General features: G+C 36.3%; 1 protein-coding gene across 7 annotated transcripts in view; it reads left to right on the plus strand.

Annotated features, from left to right (window-relative positions):
* Window positions 1-25,252, plus strand: part of ZNF148 (zinc finger protein 148) — a 145,684-nt gene that overhangs the window by 69,552 nt on the left and 50,880 nt on the right. For 6 of the 7 annotated variants that reach the window (XM_004373607.1, XM_023728783.1, XM_023728781.1 and 3 more), the window contains 3 exons: window positions 12,219-12,344; window positions 21,894-22,017; window positions 23,312-23,395. In XM_004373607.1, the coding sequence (XP_004373664.1) occupies window positions 12,219-12,344; window positions 21,894-22,017; window positions 23,312-23,395 (334 nt within the window). Of the gene's footprint in view, window positions 1-4,091; window positions 5,642-12,218; window positions 12,345-21,893; window positions 22,018-23,311; window positions 23,396-25,252 lie in introns of those variants that run through there. The other variant, XM_012554766.2, reaches the window with a different exon arrangement.

Consider the following 25,252-nt stretch of genomic DNA (forward strand, 5'->3'; position numbering starts at 1 on the left):
AGAGTGGTAAGACACCATATAAACACTAAACATTTTTTAGTTAGAAAAATCCAAGTCTAGGACAACTTTTTAAACTTTTTATTTTAAAATAGTTGTAGCCTTACAGAAAAGTTATTTTTAAAAGTACAGAGTTCACATACACCCTTCACCCAACTTCTCAGTATTAAAACTTACACAACCATAGTACAGTTGTCAAGACCAAGAACTTAACATTGGTGAAATGCTATTAAGTATTTGAATTTCAGTTATTTTTATCCTAATGCCTTTTTTTCTGTTCCAGGAATCAGTTCAGGATCCCAGATTGTGTTTATTTATTGTATCTTCTTAGTCTCCCATAGTCTGTGGCAATTGGTTAGTCTTTCCTTGTATTTTATGACCTTGACACTTTTTTTTTTCCCCTTAGCCATCCTAGTAGGAATGAAATGGTGTCTCATTGTGGTTTTTCATTTGCGTCTCTCTGCTGACTAGTGACGTTGAGCATCTTTTCATGTGTTTGGTGGCCATTTGAATGTCCTCTTTGGTGAAATATCTTGTTCAAGTCCTTTGCCGATTTTATGATTGGGTTATTCGTCTTTTTGTAGTTCAGATGTTAAAATTTCATAGTTTGGTTTAGATTCTTATCAGAAATACGGTTTTCGGAGATACTCTCCTAGTTGGTAGCTTGTCTTTTCACTTCTGATGAGTGAAAGTTTTGAATTTTTTTGAGGTCCCACTCATTTATTTTTGATTTTGCCATTTGTGCTTTTGTTACTATTACATAATCCATTATTAAAAGCTAGGCCTAACAGTGTTGCCCCTGCATTTTCGTCTAAGAATTTTATGGTTTTTGTTTTCACATATAGGTCCTTAATCCATTTTGAACTTGTTTTTGTATATGGTTTGAGGCATGGATGCTGTTTCATATTTCTGCATATGGAAATCAGATTTTTCCATCACTGTTTATTGAAGAGACTCTTCTATCCCCATTGATTGAACTTAGCACCCTTGTCAAGAATCAGTTGACCATAGATGTGTGGGTTTATTTCTGGACTTTCAGTTCTATTCTGTTGGTCTGTGTGTCTATTGTTATACCAGTACCAGACTGTTTTGATTACTGTAGCTGTATAATATGTTTTAAAGTCAGGAAATGTGAGCCCTCCTACTTTGTTCTTCTCTTTGAACATTGCATTAGCAATTCATGGCACCTCTTGCCATTCTGTATAAAGTTGAGGATTGTTTTATCCATTTTTATGAAGAAGACTGTTGGAATTTTGATTGGGATTGTGTCGAATGTATAGACTGCTTTGTGGTAGTGTTGACATCTTAACACTGTTAAGTCTTGCAATCCATGAACATGAAACATCTTTCCATTTATTCAAGACTTCTTTAATCTCTTTCAGCAGTGTTTTATAGTTTTCATTGTATAAGTCCTTCACATCCCTGGTTAGATTTATTGCTAGGTATTTTATTCTCTTAGATGCTATTGTAAATGGAATCATTTCCCTTTCAGATTTCTCATTGCTGGTGTATAGAAATGCAACTGATTATTGTTTGTTGACCTTTTACCCCGCAACTTCCCTAAATTCCTCTGTTAGCTCTAGAAGTTTTCTTGCAGACTCTGGGATTTTCTGTATATAGGATTATGTCATCTGCAAACAGAGGTAATTTTACTTCTTTTTCAATCTGGATACATTTTATTTCTTTTTTTGTCATATTGTTCTGGCTGTAATTGCTTTTGGCACTTTTGATGAGTACTGGTCTTTGGGTTTATTTGATGGTTTCTCATAATTAGATTGTAGTTAGGTTTTTTTTTTTTAGATTTCAAATGGTTTATTGTTCTCCATATACACTTTATTTTTTAAATTTCTCATACAAAAATTTATACACATATTGTTTGTGACATTAGTTGCAGTCCCCGCAATGTAAGAGCACACTTCCCTTTTCCACCCCGGGTTCCTGTGTCCATTAAACCAGTTCCTGTCCCTTTCTGCCTCCAGACAGGAGCCACCATTTGGTTTCGTGTATCTGATTGAACTAAGAAGCATGCTGCTCATGTGTATTATTTTTTGTTTTATAGTGCTGTTTAATCTTTGTCTGAAGAGTGGGCTTTGGGAATGGTTTCAGTTCTGGGTTAACAGAGCATCCAGGGGCCATAGTTTCAGAGGTTCCTCCAGTGTCTGTCAGACCATTAATTCTGGTCTTTTTACATGAATTTGAGTTCTGCTCCACGCTTTTCTCCTGCTCCATCTGGGACTGTCTGTTGTGTTCCCTATCAGGACGGTCATTGGTTGTAGCCAAGCACCTTCTAGTTCTTCTGGTCTCAGGCTGATAGAGTCTTTGGTTTGTGTGGTCCTTTAGTCTCTTGGGCTAATGTTTTCCTTGTGTCTTTGGTTTACTTCATTCTCCTTTCCTCTAAGTGGGATGGGACCAATTGATGCATCTTAGGTGGCCGCTTGCAAGCTTTTAAGACCCCAGACACCACTCACCAAAATGAGATGCAGAACATTTTCTTAATAAACTTTGTTATGCCAGTTTACCTAGATGTCCTCCGAAACTATGTCCCCAGGCCCCAGCCCCAGCTACTCTGTCCATCAGAATATTTGGATGTGTCCAGGAAACTTCTTAGCTTTTGCTTTGGTCCAGTTGTGTTGACTTCCCCTGTATTGTGTGTTGTCCTTCCCTTCACCGAAGTTGATTTTTGTCTACTATCTAGATAGTGAATTCTTCTCCCCCTCCCTCCCTACCCTCCTAATCATCAAGAAATGCTTTTTTCTGTGTTTAACCTTTTCTTGAGTTCTTATAGTAGTGGTCTCATACAATATTTGTTCTTTTATGACTGATTTCACTCAGTAGTAATGCCCTCCAGATTCATCCATATTATGAGATGTTTTACGGATTCGTCATTGTTCTTTATGGTTGCATAGCATTCTGTTGTGTGTATGTACGATACTTTGTTTATCCGTTTGTCTGCTGATGGGCACCTAGGCTGTTTCCATCTTTTTGCTATTGTGAACAATGCTACAGTGAACATGGGTGTGTATATGTATATTCATGTGATGGCTCTTATTTCTCTAGGATATATTCCTAGGAGTGGGATTGCTGGATAATACGGTGTTTCGATTTCTAGCTTTTTAAGGAAGTGCCAAATCATTTTCCAAAGTGGTTGTACCATTTTACATTCCTACCAGCAGTGCATAAGTGTTCCAATCTCTCTACAACCTCTCCAACATTTATTATTTTATGTTTTTTTGATTAGTGCCAGCGTTGTTGGGGTGAGATGGTATCTCATTGTAGTTTTGATTTGCATTTCTCTAACGGTTAATGATCGCAAGCATTTCCTAATGTGTCTGTTAGCTGCCTAAATGTCTTCTTTGGTGAAGTGCCTGTTCATATCCTTTGCCCAGTTTTTAATTAGATTATTTGTCTTTTTGTTGTTGAGGTGTTACAGTATCTTGTAGATTTTAGAGGTTAGACCCTGATTGGATATGTCATTGCCAAAAATTTTTTCCCAGTCTGTAGTTTCTCATTTTACTCTATTGGTGAAGTCTTTTGATGAGCATAGTGTTTGATTTTTAGGAGCTTCCAGTAATCTAGTTTCTCTTCTGGTGTTTGTATATTGTTAGTTTTGGTTTGTATACTGTTTATGCCATGTATTAGGGCTCCTGACATTGTGCCTATTTTTTTTCATGATCTTTATTGTTTTAGATTTTATATGTAGGTCTTTGATCCATTTGAATTAATTTTTGTGTACGGTGTGAGGTATGGGTCCTATTTCATTTTTTTTTTTTTTACAGATGGATATCCAGCTATGCCAGCAGCATTTGTTAAAGAGACTGTCTTTTCCCCAGTTAACAGACTTCAGGCCTTTGTCAAATATCAGGTGCTCATAGGTGGATGAATTTATGTCTGGATTCTCAATTCTGTTCCATTGGTCTATATATCTGTTGTTGTACCAGTACCAGACTGTTTTGGTGGTATAAAAGGTTCTAAAATCAGGTAGTGTGAGGCCTCCCACTGTGTTCTTCTTCAGTAATGCTTTACTTATCCAGGGCCTTTTCCCTTTCCATATGAAGTTGGTAATTTGTTTCTCCATCTTGTTAAAAAATGCCGTTGGAATTTGGATCGGGTTTGCTTTGTATCTGTAGATTGTTTTGGGTAAAATTGACATTTTCGAAACGTTGAGTCTTCCTGTCCATGTGCGAGTATGTTTTTCCACTTACTTAGATCTCTCTTCGTTTCTTCTGTATTTATGAATTATAATTGTTGTTTAGTCCCTGGAGAAGGGCATCATGCTTACTAAAGTAGACAGAAAGGAAAGACCCTTAATAAGCTGGATTGACACAGTGGCTGCAATGATGGGCTCAAGCATAGCAGCGATTGTGAGGCTGTCGCAGGACCAGGCAGTGTTTCATTCTGTTGTTCAAAGGGTGGCTGTGAATCAGAGCTGATTCGACAGCACCTGACAATAATGACAACAACAATTCTTGTTTAAGTAAGAGTTGTTTAAGGAAAATGTTTCCACCATTTTTCCCCTAATAATTTATATCAGTTGGACTCGCATATATTCATTTTATTTTATGGGTTATAATCCAATACTGTCATTTATTTTGTTGTGCCAATTATTCTAGCTTTGGCCATTAGGAGCTCCTTCAGGATGGCTCTTGTGCCCTTTTGACATGCTCTGATCCTTTTTTGAGCACTTCTTTAGCTTCTACACCACAAGATGTTCCTTGATATTGTATATTTTCTGTGTCCCTCCTCTGTAATCAGCCATTTCTCCAAGGAACCCTGGCTTCTTTTATTTGAATATAGGTATTTAGAAACCAAGTTCTGTGTGCTAGGTGTGTTGGGTGCCATTGCTCCTTGGTGATCTCAGCAGACACTTGTAGGAAATACATGTATGTCTATAACTCATACATGCACACACATCTATATTTATTTCTATATGTTGATGAGGTCCAGGCATCTGTATTAAAAGAGAATTAAGGGGGAAGAAGAGAGAGGGAGTGCAAGTATAGTTAAGATGTATCTAGATCAGTGATTCTCAAACTTTTTTGGTCTTGTGACTCCTTTACAGTCTTAAAAAATATTGAGGTCTCCTAAATGCTGTTGTTTATGTTGGTTATATCTGTCAATACTTACCATATTCAAAATTAAAACTGAGATTTAAAATTTTATTAATTTATAAAATAACATTACTTGTTAACGTAATGAAAAATAATCCTGTTTTCTATGACAAAAAATTTAATGAGAAGAGAGACATTGTTTTACATTTTTGCAAATCTCTTTGTTGTCTGACTTAATATAAGATAGCTGTTTTCTCATACCTGCTTATGCATTCAGTCTGTGGTGACATCACATATTAAATAGCCTCTGGGAAATGATGCTGTACAGTTGTGAGAGAAGAGTGAAAAAAGCAAGTTATTATTTTGAAAATAGTTTTGATCTCAGGGATCACCTTAAGGGTCTCAGGGACCTTCAGGAGTCCCTGGGCCACACTTTGAGAACCACTGATCTAGATTTACTGAAACTCTTACAAACTAAAGGCACACACATACTGGCCTGATGGATGGAGAAGAACTACTATGAGGAACATGAGATGTTATGGAAGTTGGAAGAATGGAATTTCCAAGTAGGATGGGTATGGTCAACATTACTTCAGGTAAGATGACTTGATTTGGTTACTTCATCTACTTGTCTTATCGTTATCTAAACTGTAAGGTGCTGACGTAGCAACCAGTTGTAAATTTATAGTGAGAAATATAATAGGGAAATGGACCAGATGTTTGTTGTAAACTGTGGATCCCTGAACCTTTTCAAAATCAAAGAACAGCTATGGACTCCCTCCCGGAAAAGTTTAGCTCCTTTCAAAATTTTGCATGCAGTATGGGGTGGGCAGAAGAGAGGGTTATGGATTGTGATTCACAGAGATCTGTATCCATCAGCATCCTGCTTCCTCTCCCTGCCCTGTTCTGGGGTTTGGTGAGCTTGACCTGTTGACTGGTGACATCTAGCTGTCCTTGCCTAACCAAGGCTGGAGATACAGAGATTTACTGTTGGTCTTAGATGTCTCTTTTTTCTGGACTTCATGAATACCCCCAAATATTGCTGATATTCTTTCTTCAGATAGTGTTTGCAGTGCAGTTAATTGTGTCCTAGCTTTCGTTTACATTTTAACACTTACTGTACATCTGGTTACCTTGATTCAACTTGAGTATTTCCCAGACAACATTTTGGGACAAATTCCTTCTAGGAAAGTTAAATGTGTCCTTTTTATATGTCTGTGTATTACTTTGGAGTCCTGATGGCACAGTGGTTAAGAGCTCAGCTTCTAACCAAAAAGGTCGACAGTTGGAATCCACCAGCCGCTCCATGGAAACCCTATGGGGCAGTTCTGCTCTATCTCTATACTATAGGGTCGCTATGAGTCAGAATAGGCTCGATGGCAGTGGGATGGGTACTGCTTTACTCTCAGAATAACCACTTCTCAAAATTTAGGGACAGTGTATTTTGTCTCTATTTGCAGACTATAGATTATTATTTCAGAAAATTTGACCTTAAGGAGAGTAGTTGGAAAAATTTTGGTCAGGAGAATTTATTTTAGAGGGGAAATTTGAGTGTGCTTTTAGGCAGAGAAGGAGGAGCAGGTGGAGTTAAGCCTGACTGTTTTAGAGAAGCAGCGAAACAGCAAAGCCCTTCAGATGGTGGGGATGGAATCAGTAGCACAGGTATAGAGGAAAGCAGAAAGGCGCCTTCTGCTGATCCCCCAGCAGGAATGGGGTCAGTGGAAGGGTGAGAATACCAAAAATTGAACATGAAGATTGAAAGGGACCTAGGGCTCCAGAAAAGTTTGAAATGGAGAGGAGCAATGGTAAGGATGGACACTTCGGCAAGATGACCTGGGTCTGTCATGTAAAGTATCTCATATAGATCTTAAAAGCTGAGCTAGAGAGCTTGTAATTGATACCATTGACCACAAGAAGCATGAAAATAGAGTTTAATATTAATTTATTTGTGGGAGAATACATTGGGAGATGATAATGCCCTAAGTCGGCAAGGTTGGTAAGGTTAGCTGGAATTAAATAGATGCCACTGGATATGGATGTAGGATGTTGGGAGTGAATGTTTGCAGATTTGCAAACCAAATGAAGTATTTATTCATCATATACTATATCTGGCAATATTATTTTAGGTACTTTTACGTTTGTTATTTATTAACATTTTTGAGTCTGGAAGAAGGAAGTTGGGAAGAATAGCAGGTTTGGAAGAAAAAATTAGAAGTGGAGATATATAAATATACAAACTTGTAGGTCTGATTAAGTCTCTTGTTCTGTCCATGAAGACTTTTGCAGTTATTTCAGCTCGTGCTTATTTCTGCCTTTGAATTCCTGCACTTAGCGCCTGTACCGTTCCTTTTGTTAGAGCTTAACGTGCTATCTTGAATTACTAGTTCTTTTTCTGTTGTAATGCATCGTTTAACTCTCCATTTAGATTTTGTTGTCGTTTGGTGCCATCAGGTTGGTTCCGACTCATAGTAACCCAGTGTACAACAGAACAAAATACTGCCTGGTCCTGTGCCATCCTCATGATCGTTGTTACGCTTAAGCCCATTGTTGCGGCCACTGTGTCAGTCCGTCTTTGGTTTTTATTTAGATTTTAAGACCTTTGGAAAGGAGACCTCAGTTTCTAGAATGTGCCTTTAGTATCTAGAATGGTGCTGCGCACATATTAGGCTCTCAGTAAATGTTTTTGTTATAGTAGACTGAACTTAGCACATAGTAGGTACTTAGTAGCTGATGAATAAATAAATGCATGAAAGCTATTATGGGAAGTACCAAAGAAGAATATCTTCCTTCAAGACAAGATATGGGTACGTGAAACGGTTAAATATGAAAGTAAGACAGTTCATTGTTGGGTCAGAAATTATAAGTTCCTAAGTCATTCTGCATTCTGGGCTTGAGTTATTAGTAATTAGAATCAGCGGAAGGGTTTTTTTCAATATAAAGAGAAAAAAAAACCTTCATTGCCATTGAGTTGATTCCGATTCATAATGACCCTATCGGACAGAGTAGTACTGTCCCATAGGGTTCCAGGACACGGCTGGTGGATTTGAACTGCTGACCTTTTGGTTAGCAGCCAAGCTCTTAACCACTATACCACCAGGGCTTCATTCAATATAAAGAGACTTGTTTATGTTTAAGGAGCCCTGGTGGTGCAGTGGTTAAAGCTCTTGACTGTGAACCGAAAGGTTGGTAGTTCCAAACCACCAGTGGCTCCATGGGAGAAAGATGTGACAGTTTGCTTCTGTAGAAATTTACAATCTTGGAAACCGTGTGGGGTCGCTATGGGTTGGAATTGACTTGACAACAGTGAGTATTTATACTTAAGGTCAGAAGAATAAAGAGGGAGAGATTGAAAATGAGAAAAAATCAGGATACTTAAGAGAGATTTTAGAACTAACGAGAAAGACCCTCTTTGGGCGGAAGTAAGGAAAAGGAAACGTGACTCAATAGGACTCTGCCTTTTCTGAGAATGTTGGGGAGGAAGTAGGTGAGTGTAGGAGATAGATATGAAGTGGGAGTCATGCCTGATGGCTTCGATAGTATCAGATTGAGTGGCTGGAGGGAGAATGTATAGGTGAATGAGCAGAAGTCTTAGAGTTTTCGGAGAAAAATGTCTGGGTTTAGTCAAATCTGATAAAAGAAGAGTGGGTAGGGTGGTGGTGATGGTGGTGGTATTTCTGGGCTGGTAGCAGGAGCAGCACTGAAATTAATATAATGGAATGTAGACAGAAGGGTGCTCATGGACTAGGTGAAATGGTATACGCTCAAGTGACAGGAAGAAACTAAAGATTTTGTTTTTGTTTTTTAAAAATCTGATATATTTCTTGGACTGTTGCTTGTCTGTCTTTTTTTTTTTTTTTTAAATAGCAAAATAGTTTCCCATTCTATAGTTGGTACATAAAGTGTTTCATGACCCTGGTTTCATTCCCCACAGTGTGTCAGCACTCTCCCCATTTCTGCCCTGGTTTCCCTATTTTCTTTTGGCCTGATTATTTACCCCATCCTGCCTTCTCATAATTGATTGTTCTAAAGATTGCATTCGTCTCGGGTGTTATTGTTTATCTTCTCTGTTGTTTGGCTGAGAGGTGGTCTCCAGGAATGGCTTTATTTCCTGGTTAGAAGGGTGTGTCTTAGGGCCTTAGTGTTAGAGGTTCCTCCGGTCTTTGTTAGACTAGTAAATCTGGTCTTTTTTGTGAATTTGATTCATTTGTTCTGCAGTTTTGTCGCAGTCTGTCCAGGACCCCGCATTGTGATGCCAGTCAGAGCAGTTGGTAGTAGTGTCTGGGCACCATCTAGTTCTTCTGGTCTTAGGGTCATGTAGGCTGTGAGTCTTTGGTCGCCTTCACTCTCCCTCGCTTCCCACGGGAAGGGAGAAATAGTTGTGTCTTAGATGGCTGCTTGCAAGCTTTTAAGACCCCAGACACTACTCACCAAAGTAGGATAGCAGAACACTGTCTTTATTTACTATCTTGTACCAATTGATGTAGATGTTCCCTGAGTCTATGGTCCTTTGTCTTCTAGCCTAGGAACTTCATCCTGCAAGATGCTGGGTTATATTTAAGAGATTTCCCTGACTTTACCTCTTGTGTGCTCTGTATGAGCCGTACCTACAGTCATGTAGGTAGAAGTATCCACCACTAAACCTGTATTTGCTGGCGGGTATGTTCCCTTACATCCCTCCCACGCCTCTTGGTGTATCTGCCTACCTGTTTGTCCTTTTGTAAATTATCCTTTGTTAATGCTATTGCTGCAGGATTGTCTGAGCTATGGTGGTTACCATAGTTGCCCTTTATGCTTACGTTCCACTCAGTGTCCTCTCTTGCCTTGGTCATGTTGTACTGACTTTCCCCATATTATGTATTGCCTTTCCCTTCACCAATATTAACTCGTGTCTTCTACCTAATTGGTGGTTTTCCCTCCCTTCCCCGGTAACCATCAAAGAATTTTTTTTCCGGGTGTATACCTTTTGTTGTTACTTTGTAGTAGTAGTCTCATACAGTATCTTTTTCCTTTTGTGATTGACGTATTTCACTCAGCATAATGTCCTCCAAATGCATCTGTGTTGTGAGATGTTTCACGGCTTCATCATTATTCTTTATCGTTGTGTAATATTCCACTGTGTGTATATACTACAGTTAGTTAATCCATCATCTGTTGACGGGCACTTAGGTTGCGTCCATCTTTTTGCTGTTGTGAATAATGCTGCAGTGAACATGGGTGTGCATATGTCTGTTCGTGTCGCTGCTCTGACTGGCTTTTCTTGATGCTCTGATGAGTGTTTCAAAAATCCAGCAAATCATTTTTTTTTTTTTTCAAAAACCACAGCTCTGCTGATGCCTGCTTTGATTAATTTGGTTTATTTTAGATGAAAAGTAATACTGAGAACACAAAACTAATATAATATGCCTTACATTTGAAAATAACAGCACTAATACGATCACTTTCCATGTATGTGGAGATAACTAAAAGGTTCAGACACACGTATTAATCTTTTTCAGTCCCTGTATGTAAAGGCTGTTCTTTGGCTTGTGATATTGTAGCGCTTATTTGTGAATCTGGCTTATGCTCTACTTGACACTCTTACTTGCTACATTTTTGTGGCTTCTTTCCAATTTATAAGCTGACCAAAATCTTTTAAGTACTTTTTGCTGGTCCTACAAAATAAAACATAGCTGCTTAGTTAGTGTTTATCATCTATCCTCGTCTCATGCTCAGCCCAGGTAATTGTATTTCAGTGAATATCACTTCAGAGGTGGTAGGATGTGTATTCCAAAGCCTTGTTGGTGGCGATTTCATCACTGTATGTTCTATGTAAATGAACCTAAAAGAATTCATAAGGATGGGACTAGTACTGTTCTGTAACCCGATAGAAAGAATTACTAGCTCAGTCTTCATTTACATCATGTTTTTGTGCCAAAGTTCTCCTTGATTTGTGATTCTCTTTATCAATTTATACATTATAGACTGGTATATATACTGCTTACATTTCAGGAACTCAGGAAAGCTTGCAGTTTCTTATTTTGTCAATCTGAAATCCCTGGTTTATGTTGCATTTTCCCTATGAACCCCTTCTGCACGTCTGGTTTCCAACTTTACACTAAGAATCTGTAAGATGTTCATAATATTCTGTATCATTCTTTAAGTGTGTTTTTTGAAAATGTGACGATTAGCATGTTGTACTTCTAGGATTATTCTCAAGGATTTTTAATGCATTTCATAGCCTGCTGAGTTCATTTTAAGATCCTTGTGTTTTCATTTCAAGGACAGATTGAAAATGTGGCAATGAGGAGTGGATGACAGAACACCATCAAATATGATGAGGATTGATGTTACCATCAGTGGTCCTAGAACCTTGGTGAATTAATTTTTTAGGACAACCAACTCTTTCATATCTGTGAGAACCAAGAACGAAAGATAGCATAGCATTGGTGAAATCTTACTGTTTCTTGTAGTATTTCTCTATTTATTGTGTAGTTAGCATTATATCTTGTGCAAACTAGCAGCCTAAAACCATCCACGTGCAATTCTGAATGCATATTTGGTCATGTTTTCTAGTAGAAGGCCAGGAAAATACCGGCTAAGATCTTGTCAGTAGTGTTGAGACAAAAATAATTAAATTTTCAGTTAGTTCGTCTTGCCTTTCTTTTGATGCGATCATCTTCTGGAATTTTGTATTGCTTTCTTTTTTTCTGTCATTGAGAATGTATTGTTTTCTTGTATTTTATAGATTGAGGGAGCGCCCCTCGAGATGTCTAGATACCCCTTTTATCCCCCAATATCTTACTGATTTTAGGGACTTAACCCTTTCTTGTGCTTTTAACTTCAGCGTCAGTTTCCTTAAATGTGAGAATGAAATGGATGTTACTGTGTTCTAACTTATACTTTATTTTGCTAAGTTTTATGATCATCTTTCCCAGAACGTCTTTCATCTTTTTTCCAGATAGTTTTTTTTTTTTAATCTTAGTTTATCCTTCATTTTATGTACTTTTGATTCTTATTTCTCATTTGCCTATTAAGGAATTCTTTAACACTCTATTCAGTTGGCTGGCATACAGATATAAATAGTCATTCTGGGAGCACCCACATGTAGGTTTTAGCAAAGGATTAAACATGCAATGGCTTTTTGTCACAGGGACTTCTTATTCATTTCTAAAATTGGCTTTTTTTTTTTAACAGATAAGTGTAAAGCAGGAAATTACTTTTACTGATGTATCTGAGCAGCTGATGAGAGACAAAAAGCAAATCAGAGAACCAGTAGACTTACAGAAAAAGAAGAAGAGGAAACAACGTTCTCCTGCAAAAGTAAGAGAATATAGTAAAATGGTGGTCCCTAACCTTTTAATCCCAACCTGTTGGTTAATCTCATGGGCAGTAACCTGGCTGCTCATAAGACAGAAGCAAAAGTCACGTGGTTAGTGAGGTTGGAGTGTCACACCAGCTTCACCAGGAGGAAGCAAGGGATGCATGCCTGCATGGAGTTGGTGGGCCATCTCTCTCACTGTTTGCCCCACTTCTCTTCACCATGTCTGTCTTTTTCCTAAAATGAACTTTCTTTCTCCATGTTTCTCTTGTCTCTGAAAATGAGGAGATGGTATGCAGTGACCTTGTTTCTCATTCATGTTAGTTTTGCTTATTTTAATATTAAGGTTTCAGAAAGATTCAATACCAGTTGTTCATCAGGAAAAAAGGTTGTGGGATACTTGTCATAGAATGTAAGCTCCATGAGGGCAGGGACTTTGTTTTATTCATAGCTGTATCCCAAGAATGTGCATTAGTAGGCCCTCAATAAACATTTTATAGGTGAATGAATGTATTTGTAAACAAGTGACCCAGTAAACATTAGGAGTTGCCTACATGTTTTTTTGCTTTTTTTTTAAATGGACACGATTTCTGGGCATTTGTGATTTGAAATCCTAGTTATCACTATTATTTATATATTTTGTTTGCTTTTGGACTCATTGGTATGCTGATTTCTGGAATTTGCAACCCAGTTGCTAAAACTGTTGGTAGCTGGAAATTGGCCATGGTGAGAATATTTACGCCATGGAAATCAGCAAACACTTCCCAGCCCTTTGACTAACAGGTCATTAAACATTTTCCAGCATACCATTGCTTTTGAGATACTTAAGTATGCCGACTATAGCAAAGTTTAAAAAATATAGAGACTAAAATAACCCATGGTCACATTTTTACGTTTCCTGAATTTTCTGCCATATTCCCATTGTATCTTTTAAAAACTTTGTGTATTTTTTTTAATTTCTTGATTTTAGATACTTCAGTGTGTGTAAGCTGTTTTTACACTTAAAGTGTTATTAATGGTTTTATAAACATTTTTATTAGCTGCATAATATTTTTTTATATTAACAGTATATTTAACAAATACTCTGTTGTTGGACATTTAAGATGTATTCTCTGTCTCTCTGTTTTAAATCATGCTGCACTTGTATTTGTTTATGGATCTTTGTGCACTACTGAGTCAAAGGGCGTGAGTTTTTAAAAAGGTGTCTTGATAATGTTACTCCCTTCAGAAATGTTGGACCAGGGACATTTCCCACCAGCGGTGGAGCTGAGGTGTGTGTCTACACTTTACCAGCCTTGAGTAGGAGCTGCTTATTTTAGAGCTTAAGGTGGCTGCCTAATTGTAGTTTAAATTTGCATTTTTTTAGTTACCAGTCATATTAAGCTTTTTTCATACTTATCGGCATTTTAAATTTCATGTCTGATGCTTTCTATGTCCCCCCTTTCCCTCCCTCCTGCATTCCTCTGTCTCTCTCCCTCCTTCATTCCCTCCCTTCTCTCTCTCCCTGTATTCCTCACTTTTTTTGGGGTCTTAATGTTTTTTCCTAGTAATTTACATGGTACCCCCCTTTTTTTACATGAAGGTGTAGATCAGATTCTTCTTATACAGAACAATACCAGGTTTTGAGAGGAGAAATTAATTTCTAAAATAATTTGTGATCATGACTGATGATATTACTTTGGGTTCGCTACTCATCTGTGGGGAATCTGTTTCAAGTCTTTAAAAACAACGTAATATATGTACATTTTAGGTCATTTTAGTTATTTTATTGCCATGTTTTTCTGGTACTATTCCTGAGTGTAGTGTCTTTCTGAAATTCTGATTAAAACTAAACTGTGATTCTACTTCCAGTAGAGTGTTATTTGGAATCTTTTTTTGGTGGTATGTTCTAGGCATTTCTAAAATAGAGGCAATACAGTCATATTTTTACAGAGCTTAAGATACTTACCTAATTTGAGATAATTAAAGTCATTTATAAAGTACTATTTTATATTATTTCCAAAGGTATTATTTGTTAAGTATTTATATACGTATATAGTTGCCAGATGAAAGATTAGACCTAAGCATAATATATAAGAAAATGTTTGAGGGCAGTCTTTTAAGGGAATTCTTAGGAGGGTGAAATGGCTAGAAATAATGTATATCAGAGGTGTGAGAATAATGAAAACCTGTTTGAGAATTAATTTTAAATTGTACTGACGTGTTATATACGAATGGTTGTGGGCTGTTTTAAACACTGGTCTGCAGTCTCCAGATGAGTGGAAAGTATCTGGAATCTTAAAACTTTGAGTTATAACCAGTGAGTTATTTTATATTTTCTCAGGAGTGAGTTTAAAAATTAACACTAGAGATTTTTCATTAAAGTAACTCTTTATGCCCTTTGTATGAAAAGAAAATAATTTTATCTCAGGTCTGTAAATCAGTAAGTGCTATGTGTTTTAAATTCCTGAAAAATAATTATAAGTTTCTCAAATAATTATAATTTATTCTGCTTAGAGGATTCCACTCTTTCCCAAATCTTGAATTTTGCCAATATGAATATTTTGAGTATGTGTCATCATTGAGTCTCATTAGATTGGGGGCCTGTACAGGAAATTAACTAAAGTAATGTGATAGATTTTTAGAGAAAAAAACAGATATCAGAGCTTATACATTCATATGAATGTAGCTGTCTTCAGAGTAAGCTCTACGATGAGAAGTACTATAAGGTCGCCCTTAGCTGCCATGGATTTTAAAGCAATAATTGCTTTCTAACCTTTCTTATATGACAAGACCTAGTTATTGTAAGATACGTTTGGCATTTGAAAATTGTCAAAATATGTTTGGAAACATGTCTGATGAAGAAGAGGGTAATCAAGCTAGGGAATGTTCTCTAGATCAAGGTTTTTTGACACTCTCATGGAATAAACTGCTTATAAAAGTAAATTTTCTACTTAATAGAAGGCTGCCCCTTTTAAATTACAGATTTTATCTTATTTTAACCACTTTGTTAGAAATCTTCAGTATATCGTTTCTTTTTAAATATAGTATGTTTGAACATAATTCAGCTTTTACTGTCTCACGACTGATGTCAACATTTTTTAAAGTCACATGTATTATAATGAAGCCCTCTGGGATGGCTGAGATATTGGGGCTTTTTTCCCTTCACCCTGAAAACTCCTGACTGCTAGACTTTCAAGTGTGTTTTGACAGCTTTTAATTGCTCCACTGTTTCTTTCCTTAATGACATGCTGTTCGTATTTACATTTCTTTGCCTGCGTGGCCACTTAACATCACTTTCCTTTGCCCTTTCAATCTCTTTTTGTTGTGTTGTGGGTTAGGACTATAGATAACCACATTTGCTAGAAGTTTGTGAGAAGTCTTAGAAGATTTCAGTTCAGTCTCGGTGGGTTTATGTCAGTGGTTCTCCGTTCTTGCTGTGCTTTTTCCATTATAGATGCCCACCCCCACCCCTGTAGATTCTTATTCAGGGGGGTTCCATCTATACTTTAAAATAGTCCAAGGTGATCATGATACCTTGTTGTTATTGGGTGCTGTTGAGTCAATTTTTGACTTACAGCAACCCCATGTGACAGAGTAGAACTGCCCCATAGGGTTTTCTAGGCCGTAATCTTTACAGGAGTCAATTACCAGGTCTTTTCTTCCAGATTGTGATACACACTTAAGCTTAAGAACCTCAAGTCTTTTTTTTTTTTTTTTTAATTGTGCTTTAGGTGAAAATTTGCAGAGCACATTAGTTTCTCATTAAACAATTAATACACAAATTGTTTTGTGACAAGGACCTCAAGTCTTGATAGTTGAAGTTTCTCAATAAATGAGGTACCACCACCTGACTCTGCTGTTTTAAGAGATAGCATTTCCCACCTCAGAAGGATTTTATGAGGTTTGTTAACATTAATAAATTCTAAGACTCTTTTTCAGTAAAATATAACAATATTATCTAACCTAGTATTGTAAACGTGTTATAAATTTTTTCATATGCCTTAGCAGTTGAGTGAGATAGAGCAGGGCACTTTGAATTCTCCTTACTCTGAAATATATTTCCTTTTTCATTCATTCAACAAATAATTTGAGGACCTGTTATGTTCTAGGATCTCTTATTAGTTAATGCAGAAAGGAACTGTTACAAACTTTAGGTGGTCTGAGTAGAAAGTGATTATTCAAAGTTATGCTGCATTTACGAAGGCAGAGCATATTCCACAAACCAAGTAGATTATAAATTATATAGAGAATTCTTTCCCAGTGCTTTATTACATTCCACTGGTTGTCTTCTGAAATTTGGGATTTGAGTGTCAAAAAGATTTGAAATTGAATGGTATAAAATGAGGAAAATTTAATTAAAAGGAAGAGAGAAATAGATAATACCAGGCATTTGTTACACTTTCTTCTTCATGTTACCTTGATTTAGGAAGAAGTGGGAGTTGAAGATGAACTAATTATAAGACTGAGCATGAAAACAGGAAATATGGAATAGTACTTGAGAAGATTAAGGAAGGAAATGAGTTAAAATACTGTATTAGTATTTTATTTATCTAATTTTCCCAGGGCTTTATGTATTCTAGGTAAATTATTTTTTTCTAGAGAACTGAACTGTAACTTAAGAATTTTAAAAAATTTTTTGATGTAAATCTTTAAAATAGATCACATACTTCTTTGCCTTACTGTTCAGGAAACAGCAAAGAAACAACCTTTTCTGAAACTCAGAGTCATTATGCTGAACATCAGTTATTGTACTCTACTTACGATACAGTTGTGTCCTTGGACTTTTTTTCTTTTTTCTTTTTTTTTTAATAGAGTGTTTTTTACAGCAGTTTTAGGTTTACAGAAAAATTGTGCTAAAAGTACAGAGAGTTCCCATGTTCCCCCTCCCTCCTGCGCATTATTTCTCCTTGCATTCCTGTGGTCTCTTTGTTACAATTGATCAGCCCATACTGATACGTTATTATTAACTAAAGTTCATATTTTACATTAGGGTTTACTGTCTGTGTTGTACAGGCCTATAGATTTTGACAGCTACATAATGTCGTGTATCCACCATTATAGTTATCACACAGAACAGTTTCACTGCCCTAAAAATGCCTTGTGCTCCGTGTATTCATCCTTCATCCCTGCCCTTGATCTCCTGGCAACCACTGGTCTTTTCATTGTCTCTGTAGTTTTGCCTTTTCCAGAATGTCGCGTAGTTGGAATCACACAGTATGTAACTTTCTCTGTCCTTGGACTTTTAAGGTCTATATCGTTTAAGTTCCCTTTTCACTAAATTACACCACTGTTATACTATTGTAGATAGTAGGACTGAGATTCTTCTTCCCCCATTCCCTCTCCAAATAGTTACTGATACGCTAAAGACTTGCTTGTGTTATTTGGTTAATCTGTGAACCCCTTTCTTTCGGGCGGGCCTCAGGTGATATTGTGATTTGTTTGTCTTTACGCTAAATTACTACAGAATGCTGTATGTTTTAGTGCTGTTTCTTTGTTTCTCTTCCTTTTTATAATCGTCCTTGTATGTAGTGCTGCCATTAGTTCATCATCTTTTATCTTTAGTATGACATCCACTAACTGTCCGCATCAAAAATCTGCTGTCTACATCCTTTTATATGTCTTCTTTCCTGATATTTACAAGCTAGGGCTAAACCAACTTTTTTCCAAAGTGAAAATGTATGTGTAAAATTAAATCTGACAAACTTTGTCCTTGAGGAGGAATGTGGAACTTCATTCTCTTCCTGTGGAGAAAATCCATGACTTCTATGATGTAATACTTGTTGGGTTGTGTGTAGTTTCCTTCTTAGCTAATTATAAATTTCATGTTCTAGAGCTATCAAAGGTTGGCCATTTAAAAATGAAATTTGATAATGAGGAACAATGAAAGAAAGTGACAGTGTGAAAGTGGGATATTAGAGATAACTAGGATGGTTAAAATCTCATGGTTGTTGCTCTAAACAACTTCGTTTTTCTGTTGTGTGTTTTTTCGAGTTGCATTATTTTTCCATTTCGTTGGATTTGGAGAGTAAAGAGAATTTTAAAAGCTTTCCCCATTCCCCACAATTGCAATAAAGCCACTCATGATAGGTGAGAAATTTAAACTGTTAAATCAAACTGTTCTCTTCGAAATTGTCTTTGGCTTTTGGTGGTTTAGAAGTAGATTTAGATTGATTTAAGAATGTATGGTAAAACGTACCTAGTTTACAATATGTTATATAATCATAACCATTAGTTTAAAATATGTTTTAATAACTTTAGTAGTTCATATATAGAGTAGGGAAAATCACATCTGCCTTTTAAGAGAGCAGAACTTTTTCTCCTTGAGATATGCCATGTTTCAGTCATTCAGTGGCAGTGACCCTTGAAGAGTGAAAAATGTCTGAATCGAATAGGGAGAGTTTTAGGGCTTTGCCTGATGAAAATTAGTAGATTTTTTAAGACAACCTTCACCATATATGTAGGTAGCTGACTGAGAACAGATTTAGCTCAGAACAGAAAATATATCTACAGGAGACCCATGAAATCAAGAAAGCTGATTGACCACATTTTATTTGGTATTGAAGACTTTCTCTGTAAAATTCTGTTTTGAATTTACTAAATAGTTAAGGAAAAAATCAAATATGTTGAGTATTGTTTAGACTATTGCTAATTACTCTTGATATAGCCTGATTTCTTGGTCTTTATAATATACCATATTTCTCCTGTAGTAGCAGTGACAGGAGACAAGGTAAAGCTTCTGGAAATGCTATATATAGTAGGCATCTTAGGATTTAAGTTCTTTAGTTGTAATGGCGTTCATAAAATCTACTTGTATAGTGATGCAGTATTCTTAATGTTGAGGGGAAGAAAGAAAATCATCTTTAGCAGGTAAGACTCTACTAAAAGATCTTGAAAGGGTGTGAGCAAGAAAAGAAGACAAGTCTATACCAAGAAAATGTTACTGCATCAGTGTGCCATTTCTTTACAACAAAGGGACTTTGTGCTTCGTATGTCGTGTCTCTGTGGCACTACTCAGTTACCTGAAGACTGAAAAATGGAGAAGTGTCACTTTTAACAAAATTATTTTAAAAGAATGAAGTGGTGAGCTATGAAGAATATCTGGTAGAGATAGCAGGTAGCTGTGTCAATTATAGAGTCCGCGCTGTGTGCCAGCTTTTGGAACACTGGAGTTACAGTGGTGAATACAACAGACAAAATTGGGTGGATATATTTAGAGTAGATTACAAATTGAAAAGACCATTGATGCTTTTTTTGAGGCAAGATAAATTTTACTATGTCCGTTCAACAAAGATGTTTGTTACTCTGGCCTAGATAAAAAAGGAAGAATGATGTATTAAATGCCCAAGAATTTGGTCTTTCTATCTTGGATTTATAAAAATGCTAGATTTTTCAGTCCTTTTTTTCATGAGGCAGTGGTAGTTGCTTCATCCATGAAATTCACCTTTTTAAGGCTTGGATCCACAATAAAAGGCAGCATTACCTCTAGTGCCAGAAAACAATGATCTAGAACTCCTTAACTCTCTCTATAATAGGGCTTTGTCCAGGCAAGGATTACATCCGTTTTACATTGAGTAACTTGGGCCGGATTTGTTCCCCACAAAGCCCTTCCTCACAGTTGCTATGCCACAGAAAGCTATCGAGCTGCCATGTTTTTTGGCACTTGGATCTGGTCATTTGTAATCAACATATGTGAAAAAATACCTGGTACTGTTATGTTTTTAGTTCTTTTATTTAACATTTTTGTTTTGTTTTATGCTAGGGATCTTTTGAATCATAGCTAAAAGGTTTTGTGTTTTTCTTTTTGCAGTGTTAACTTGCATATGATTATGTGGCTTGGAGGGGTTGAAAAAATTTTTCACTGAATGGCCAGAGATGAAACTTTCCGTCCTCAGTGACTCTCTTCAGGAAGCTGTGACACCCACTTCCATTCTCCTGCCAAATGTTTCCCTCTATGACTTTAGTGCATAATCTTTGAAGCATTGTTGACCACATTGGCAGTTTGCCCAGAACCCAAATGCCCTGTATAATTTGCATAATAATTACCATTGATTTACATACAGTATAGGCTTAACTGTCTTCCTGAATTTAAAGTAAAAAAAAAAGTTTAAAAAGAAAAAGATTAAAGCCTTTTTTTCCCCCTTACTTCCCTTTTCGCCTAGGTTTGAGAAGGGGTCATAGCTGTGTACTTGTAGGCCCTAATTAGTTTCCACAAACGTTTATATTTCTCACAATGTTTCCTAGATTTCTCAACCCTGTGTTGGGCACAATTTCTTAGCTCCCACTCTGTATGCCGCTACCTCCAGCACTTTTTTCCCTGACTTGCCATGTTCCTCCTGATCTTAGCTCCTAGTTTTCTTTGCTTCTTCGCTCACTTCTATAGTCTTTCATCTTATTTCTCACCTCAGTAATGAAAAAAGGAGGCATTTATCATTTTTACTCAGCCATATGTCTGATTAGAGAGGCAGTTGAATGTTGCATGTTGAATAAGTAGTTGATAAATTGAAATACCCAAGGCCCAACCGTAGTTTCTTCTCTCAGGCCATATCCAGATGGGGTCCACAACATTGTTAACCTCAAGAAGCCCAGGAAAATAAGATTGATTTCCTTGTCTTTTATCTTCCTTCTCTATACTCATCTCTAATTTGTTTATCTAGCAAATATTTTTTGGAAATATGTTTAGTAATAGCTTAATAATATTAGAATAACCTTAGTGATTCTGGACTGAACTAGACTCCAAATTCTACTCTAGGATGATTACAGACCTTAGTTTTCACTCCCTTGAAAAAGAAAAAAAAAAAAAGTTGACTAGATAAACATTTATATGGTCAAAAAAAATGTTTTAAATGTGCACAGTACAAAGTCTCATTCTCACCCTATCTCCCATCTGCTCATTTCTCTAGCCCTGTAACCAAGGTTATATACATTTTAGTGTATATCCTACTCAAATAGTTTTTACACGTATACAAGCAAATATAAATATTCCTATATGTACTCCCTTGTTTATAAAAATTAGCGAAAACATACACTGGGCTCTAAACCTTGCTTTTTTCACTTAACAATAAATCCTGGAGCTCTTTCCATATAAGTACATAGAGAGCTTTCTCATTTTTTTTTTTTAATAACTATGTAATGTTAAATTGTATTTATTTTTCATGATTTATTTAACCACTCCCTTGTGATTATATTTAGGTGGTGTCTAAAAAGTAGATGTTTGTCCTGCTTTTGTGAGGATTTGAAACTGAGAATGAAGCTGAACTCGCTCTAACAGACAATACTTAGGACTCCATTGGGCATTAGCTTTGGAGGGGAGGGGGGCAGAGTACTAAGATCTTACTTAAATAGCTTCCAGGATTTTATTAGTAATTTTTACCCATTCTGAGCCACATTATACTCTCTTACAATTAATGATAACATTACAGTTTTTTTCAAGATTATTTAGGGAAAAAATATTTCATAATCTTTGGTGACCATTGTTCGCATTAAAAGGCATTATCTTTTTTATCAGTTAGTATTTAATTACGTTTTAAAAACTTCTTTCTTTTGTTTTTGCCTTTTTTTTTTTTAACTAGATCCTTACAATAAATGAGGATGGATCACTTGGTTTGAAAACCCCTAAATCTCATGTTTGTGAGCACTGCAATGCTGCCTTTAGAACGAACTATCACTTACAGAGACATGTCTTCATTCATACAGGTATTTCTTGAATTAAAATGGGCTTATTGCCATTAAAATTATTATCTTTGCTATTTTCATCTCCCATAAATGTCATTCATTCCTAAGACCATAGCTAACCTGACATTCCAAATCAGAGATTCATAGGCCAGGGTGTCAGAAGAAAACAGCAAAACCTTTAAATTTGGAAACAATGAGCGTGGGTGTGCAAAATTAATTAAATAGCCTTGGTCAGGACAGTTATTTGGCTTAATGTGTTCCTTTTAGTTAGAGAAATAATTAAAGAGTGCACTATTAAAAGCCTGTCAACATTTATTTTTCTGTACAAGACAGCCAGGTAGAGTTTGACAAATGATGGCTAAGATCATGAACTTGTAGAGAGCAGAACTAAAAACTGATCACTGGTATTTGGAGAAACAGACTAGACATGTAGGGTGAATCAAGGACTTAAAAAAAAGGAGTAATGAAGGGGGGAGATTGGATAAATTAGGAAAATACAGTGTCCCAGAAGCCAAAAGAAGAGAGAATTTCAAAGACGACACGATCAACGTCAAAACTTTCAGGAGAATGGAGAGGGATAGACAACTGAGGAAAGTTCATTGAAGTTTAGCAAGGCGAGATCATGGGCAGCATGTAAGAAAGCAAAGTGTAAGGGTTAAAGCACAAGTGGATGGTGAAGAATGTGAGACTTTGGGTAGACTTCTCTCAAGAAGGTTCTGTGGTAAAAGAGAAGGAGAGAAGTTACTGAAGCAGGAGAGATTCAGGATTGTAGGGAAGTTTGTCAGCATAGAGCAGACTAAGAATACTTAAAAGGAAAGAAAGGCTTTAACAGAAGAGAAAGTTTGATGAGAAAGGATTTTCTTTAAAAAGAGATGCTCAGAAACTTCTGAAGGTTCTGAAGAAGATTAAGTGAAAGAATAAAGGGACGGTTAGCTGTAGAGAGCAGGATGGGTGCATCATCCACCAGATAAAAAGGAAAACTGTACGACATACTAGAGTCCTTTAGAGTGCCTCCAACCTCGTGATTTTTGAAAATTCTGTTTTAAATTGTTTTGTTTGTTTCCTCTTTTCCTTAAAGGATATAGATCCAATTTAATCTCATTTTTGTGTGATTATGAGAATGTAAATTTGAAAATATTTGGGGAAAATTTAAGAGGAAATAAAATTCTGTTAATGAGCAAATATCAGAAATTTGTTTGGATACTTTGGAATTTCCCCAAATCTGGGCTTGTAAGATTTATTTTTCCTCAGAAATAGTAACTATAAACTGTTGTTTTATCTAGTAACTAATTTATGGATGTGAAATTATTTTAAGGCGAAAAACCCTTTCAATGTAGTCAATGTGACATGCGTTTCATACAGAAGTACCTGCTACAGAGACATGAGAAGATTCATACTGGTGAGTGTTGACGCCCTTGCTAGGGTCATTCCATTACTGTTTCCAATGTAGGGAAGACTTTAATAAGTAGCAAACATCTGTTGCCACTTTAATTGTTCGGACTATAAATCACATCTCATCTTTTTTCTTCCTTCAGTAAATCAGTGTTAACTATTAAGACTTGGCTTTAATGTCCAAGTTCAGTAAATTATTTTGAAATAGAGTTTCATAATAACTTAAAATGACTACAGAAGAAAGCTTTTGTGAAATAGCTGTTTCCTTAGATGTTTAAAAAGTAGGTAAATTATCATTCACATTAGTTAGTCTGGGGGAAGAAGGCAAAATGCCTAAGACCTAAGATAGTGATGCCATTCTTACCCCCGTCCCCCCATATCATGTACATAGTTTACTATATCAAGAGAGGTGCAGTCTTAAAAAGTGGGGAACTTCCAATTTCTCAGTCAAGTTCCTAGTGATTTAGAAAGAAATATTTTGGAAAATGACTTTATTCTAAAGGAACTCGTATTTTAAAACTTAAGTCTCATTTGAAGCAAATGTTTATTTGCATTTATTTTATTCTTAGTGATAAACGTAAAACCAAGTTTTACAAGTAATCTTGATTTAGTAGACGGTTAACTTTTGACTTCTGGTACCTCTTAAGTGTGGTGAAAAATGTCTCTTTAGAATTGATTTTCAGTGGTTTGTCTTTTTGTGCTGTAATAAAGGCATAGTTGATGAATTTGTACAACTTTGATTCTTATATTTAAATACAATCGAGAATGATGGTGATAATATATTTATATTTAAGATATTAAAGTTTTTCATATTTCTCTGTGTAAAGTACTTAAGCAGGTACCTGCCCCGTGTTGTTATTTAAATGTATTCTCATGGTACCTGCAGTACTTGGGAGAGAAATCCTTGGACAGTTTGCAATATAGAAACAACCTTTTCTGCCTAGTAACTTTCCGTCAGCTCTCTTTGCCCCTAACAAAAAAGCATGAAGGTGGCTGATGTGCTTACATAAAATTTAAACAGTGTGTCCCATCTGTATGCTTTGATGTTCTACCTTATTTCTTCTTTTCAGTGTTCTGCTTTTTAAACCCCATTTTGCATATCATGCATTTCAGTTTCTTAAGTACACACCACTTTCAGGCGGAAGGGAGTATGATAGGCCCTGTGGGAGAGTGACATGAATTTTGTGTGACTTGTGCTAAATTTGAATTTCTATACAGTAATAAAACTCAATCAGATAAAAATGAAAGTTGTTCAGTATATTTTTGTATGTTTTTAATACCTACTAGATTTTGATGATTTGTTCATTCATTCAATAGAAATTCTCTGAGCCCCCAGTATTTTTCAGGCACCAGAAATACAGGGATATATAAGGCATTTCCCTTGCAGTTTACATTCTTATGGGGGAGACAGACATAACCAAACACAGTGCAGTAAATGGTGTGGAGTTCCATACACAATGCCTTGGTGCTCTGAGGAAGAGACAGGTGTGCTGTCTATTGAAGGTGACTTAGGGAAGGCATCACAGAAAAGCTACATGAGCCTAAGTTAAGAATCCGTGTGTGTGTGCGCACGCGCATATATATGTATATAAAACAGATTTTTCAAAACAATACTTTTATTGCACTCTGATATTTTGTTTTCTTCTAATAAATCCATTTTTAAAGTACCGTCATAATTGTGTAATCCCACTGTTTAGAAAAACAACTGCTGTAACCTTTGAGGTATCTTGGATTTAAGCAGGGTGTTATGGGTAGTTAACATTTATTGAGAATTTACTAAGTACCAGGTATTGTGCTAAGTGTTTTGTTAAATACCTCATTTAATTCCCACAATAATCTTGAAAGAGTGGCGCTATTACCATCC

This window comes from Trichechus manatus, unplaced genomic scaffold (assembly GCF_000243295.1).
Source record: "Trichechus manatus latirostris isolate Lorelei unplaced genomic scaffold, TriManLat1.0 scaffold00026, whole genome shotgun sequence".
NCBI lineage: Eukaryota > Metazoa > Chordata > Mammalia > Sirenia > Trichechidae > Trichechus > Trichechus manatus.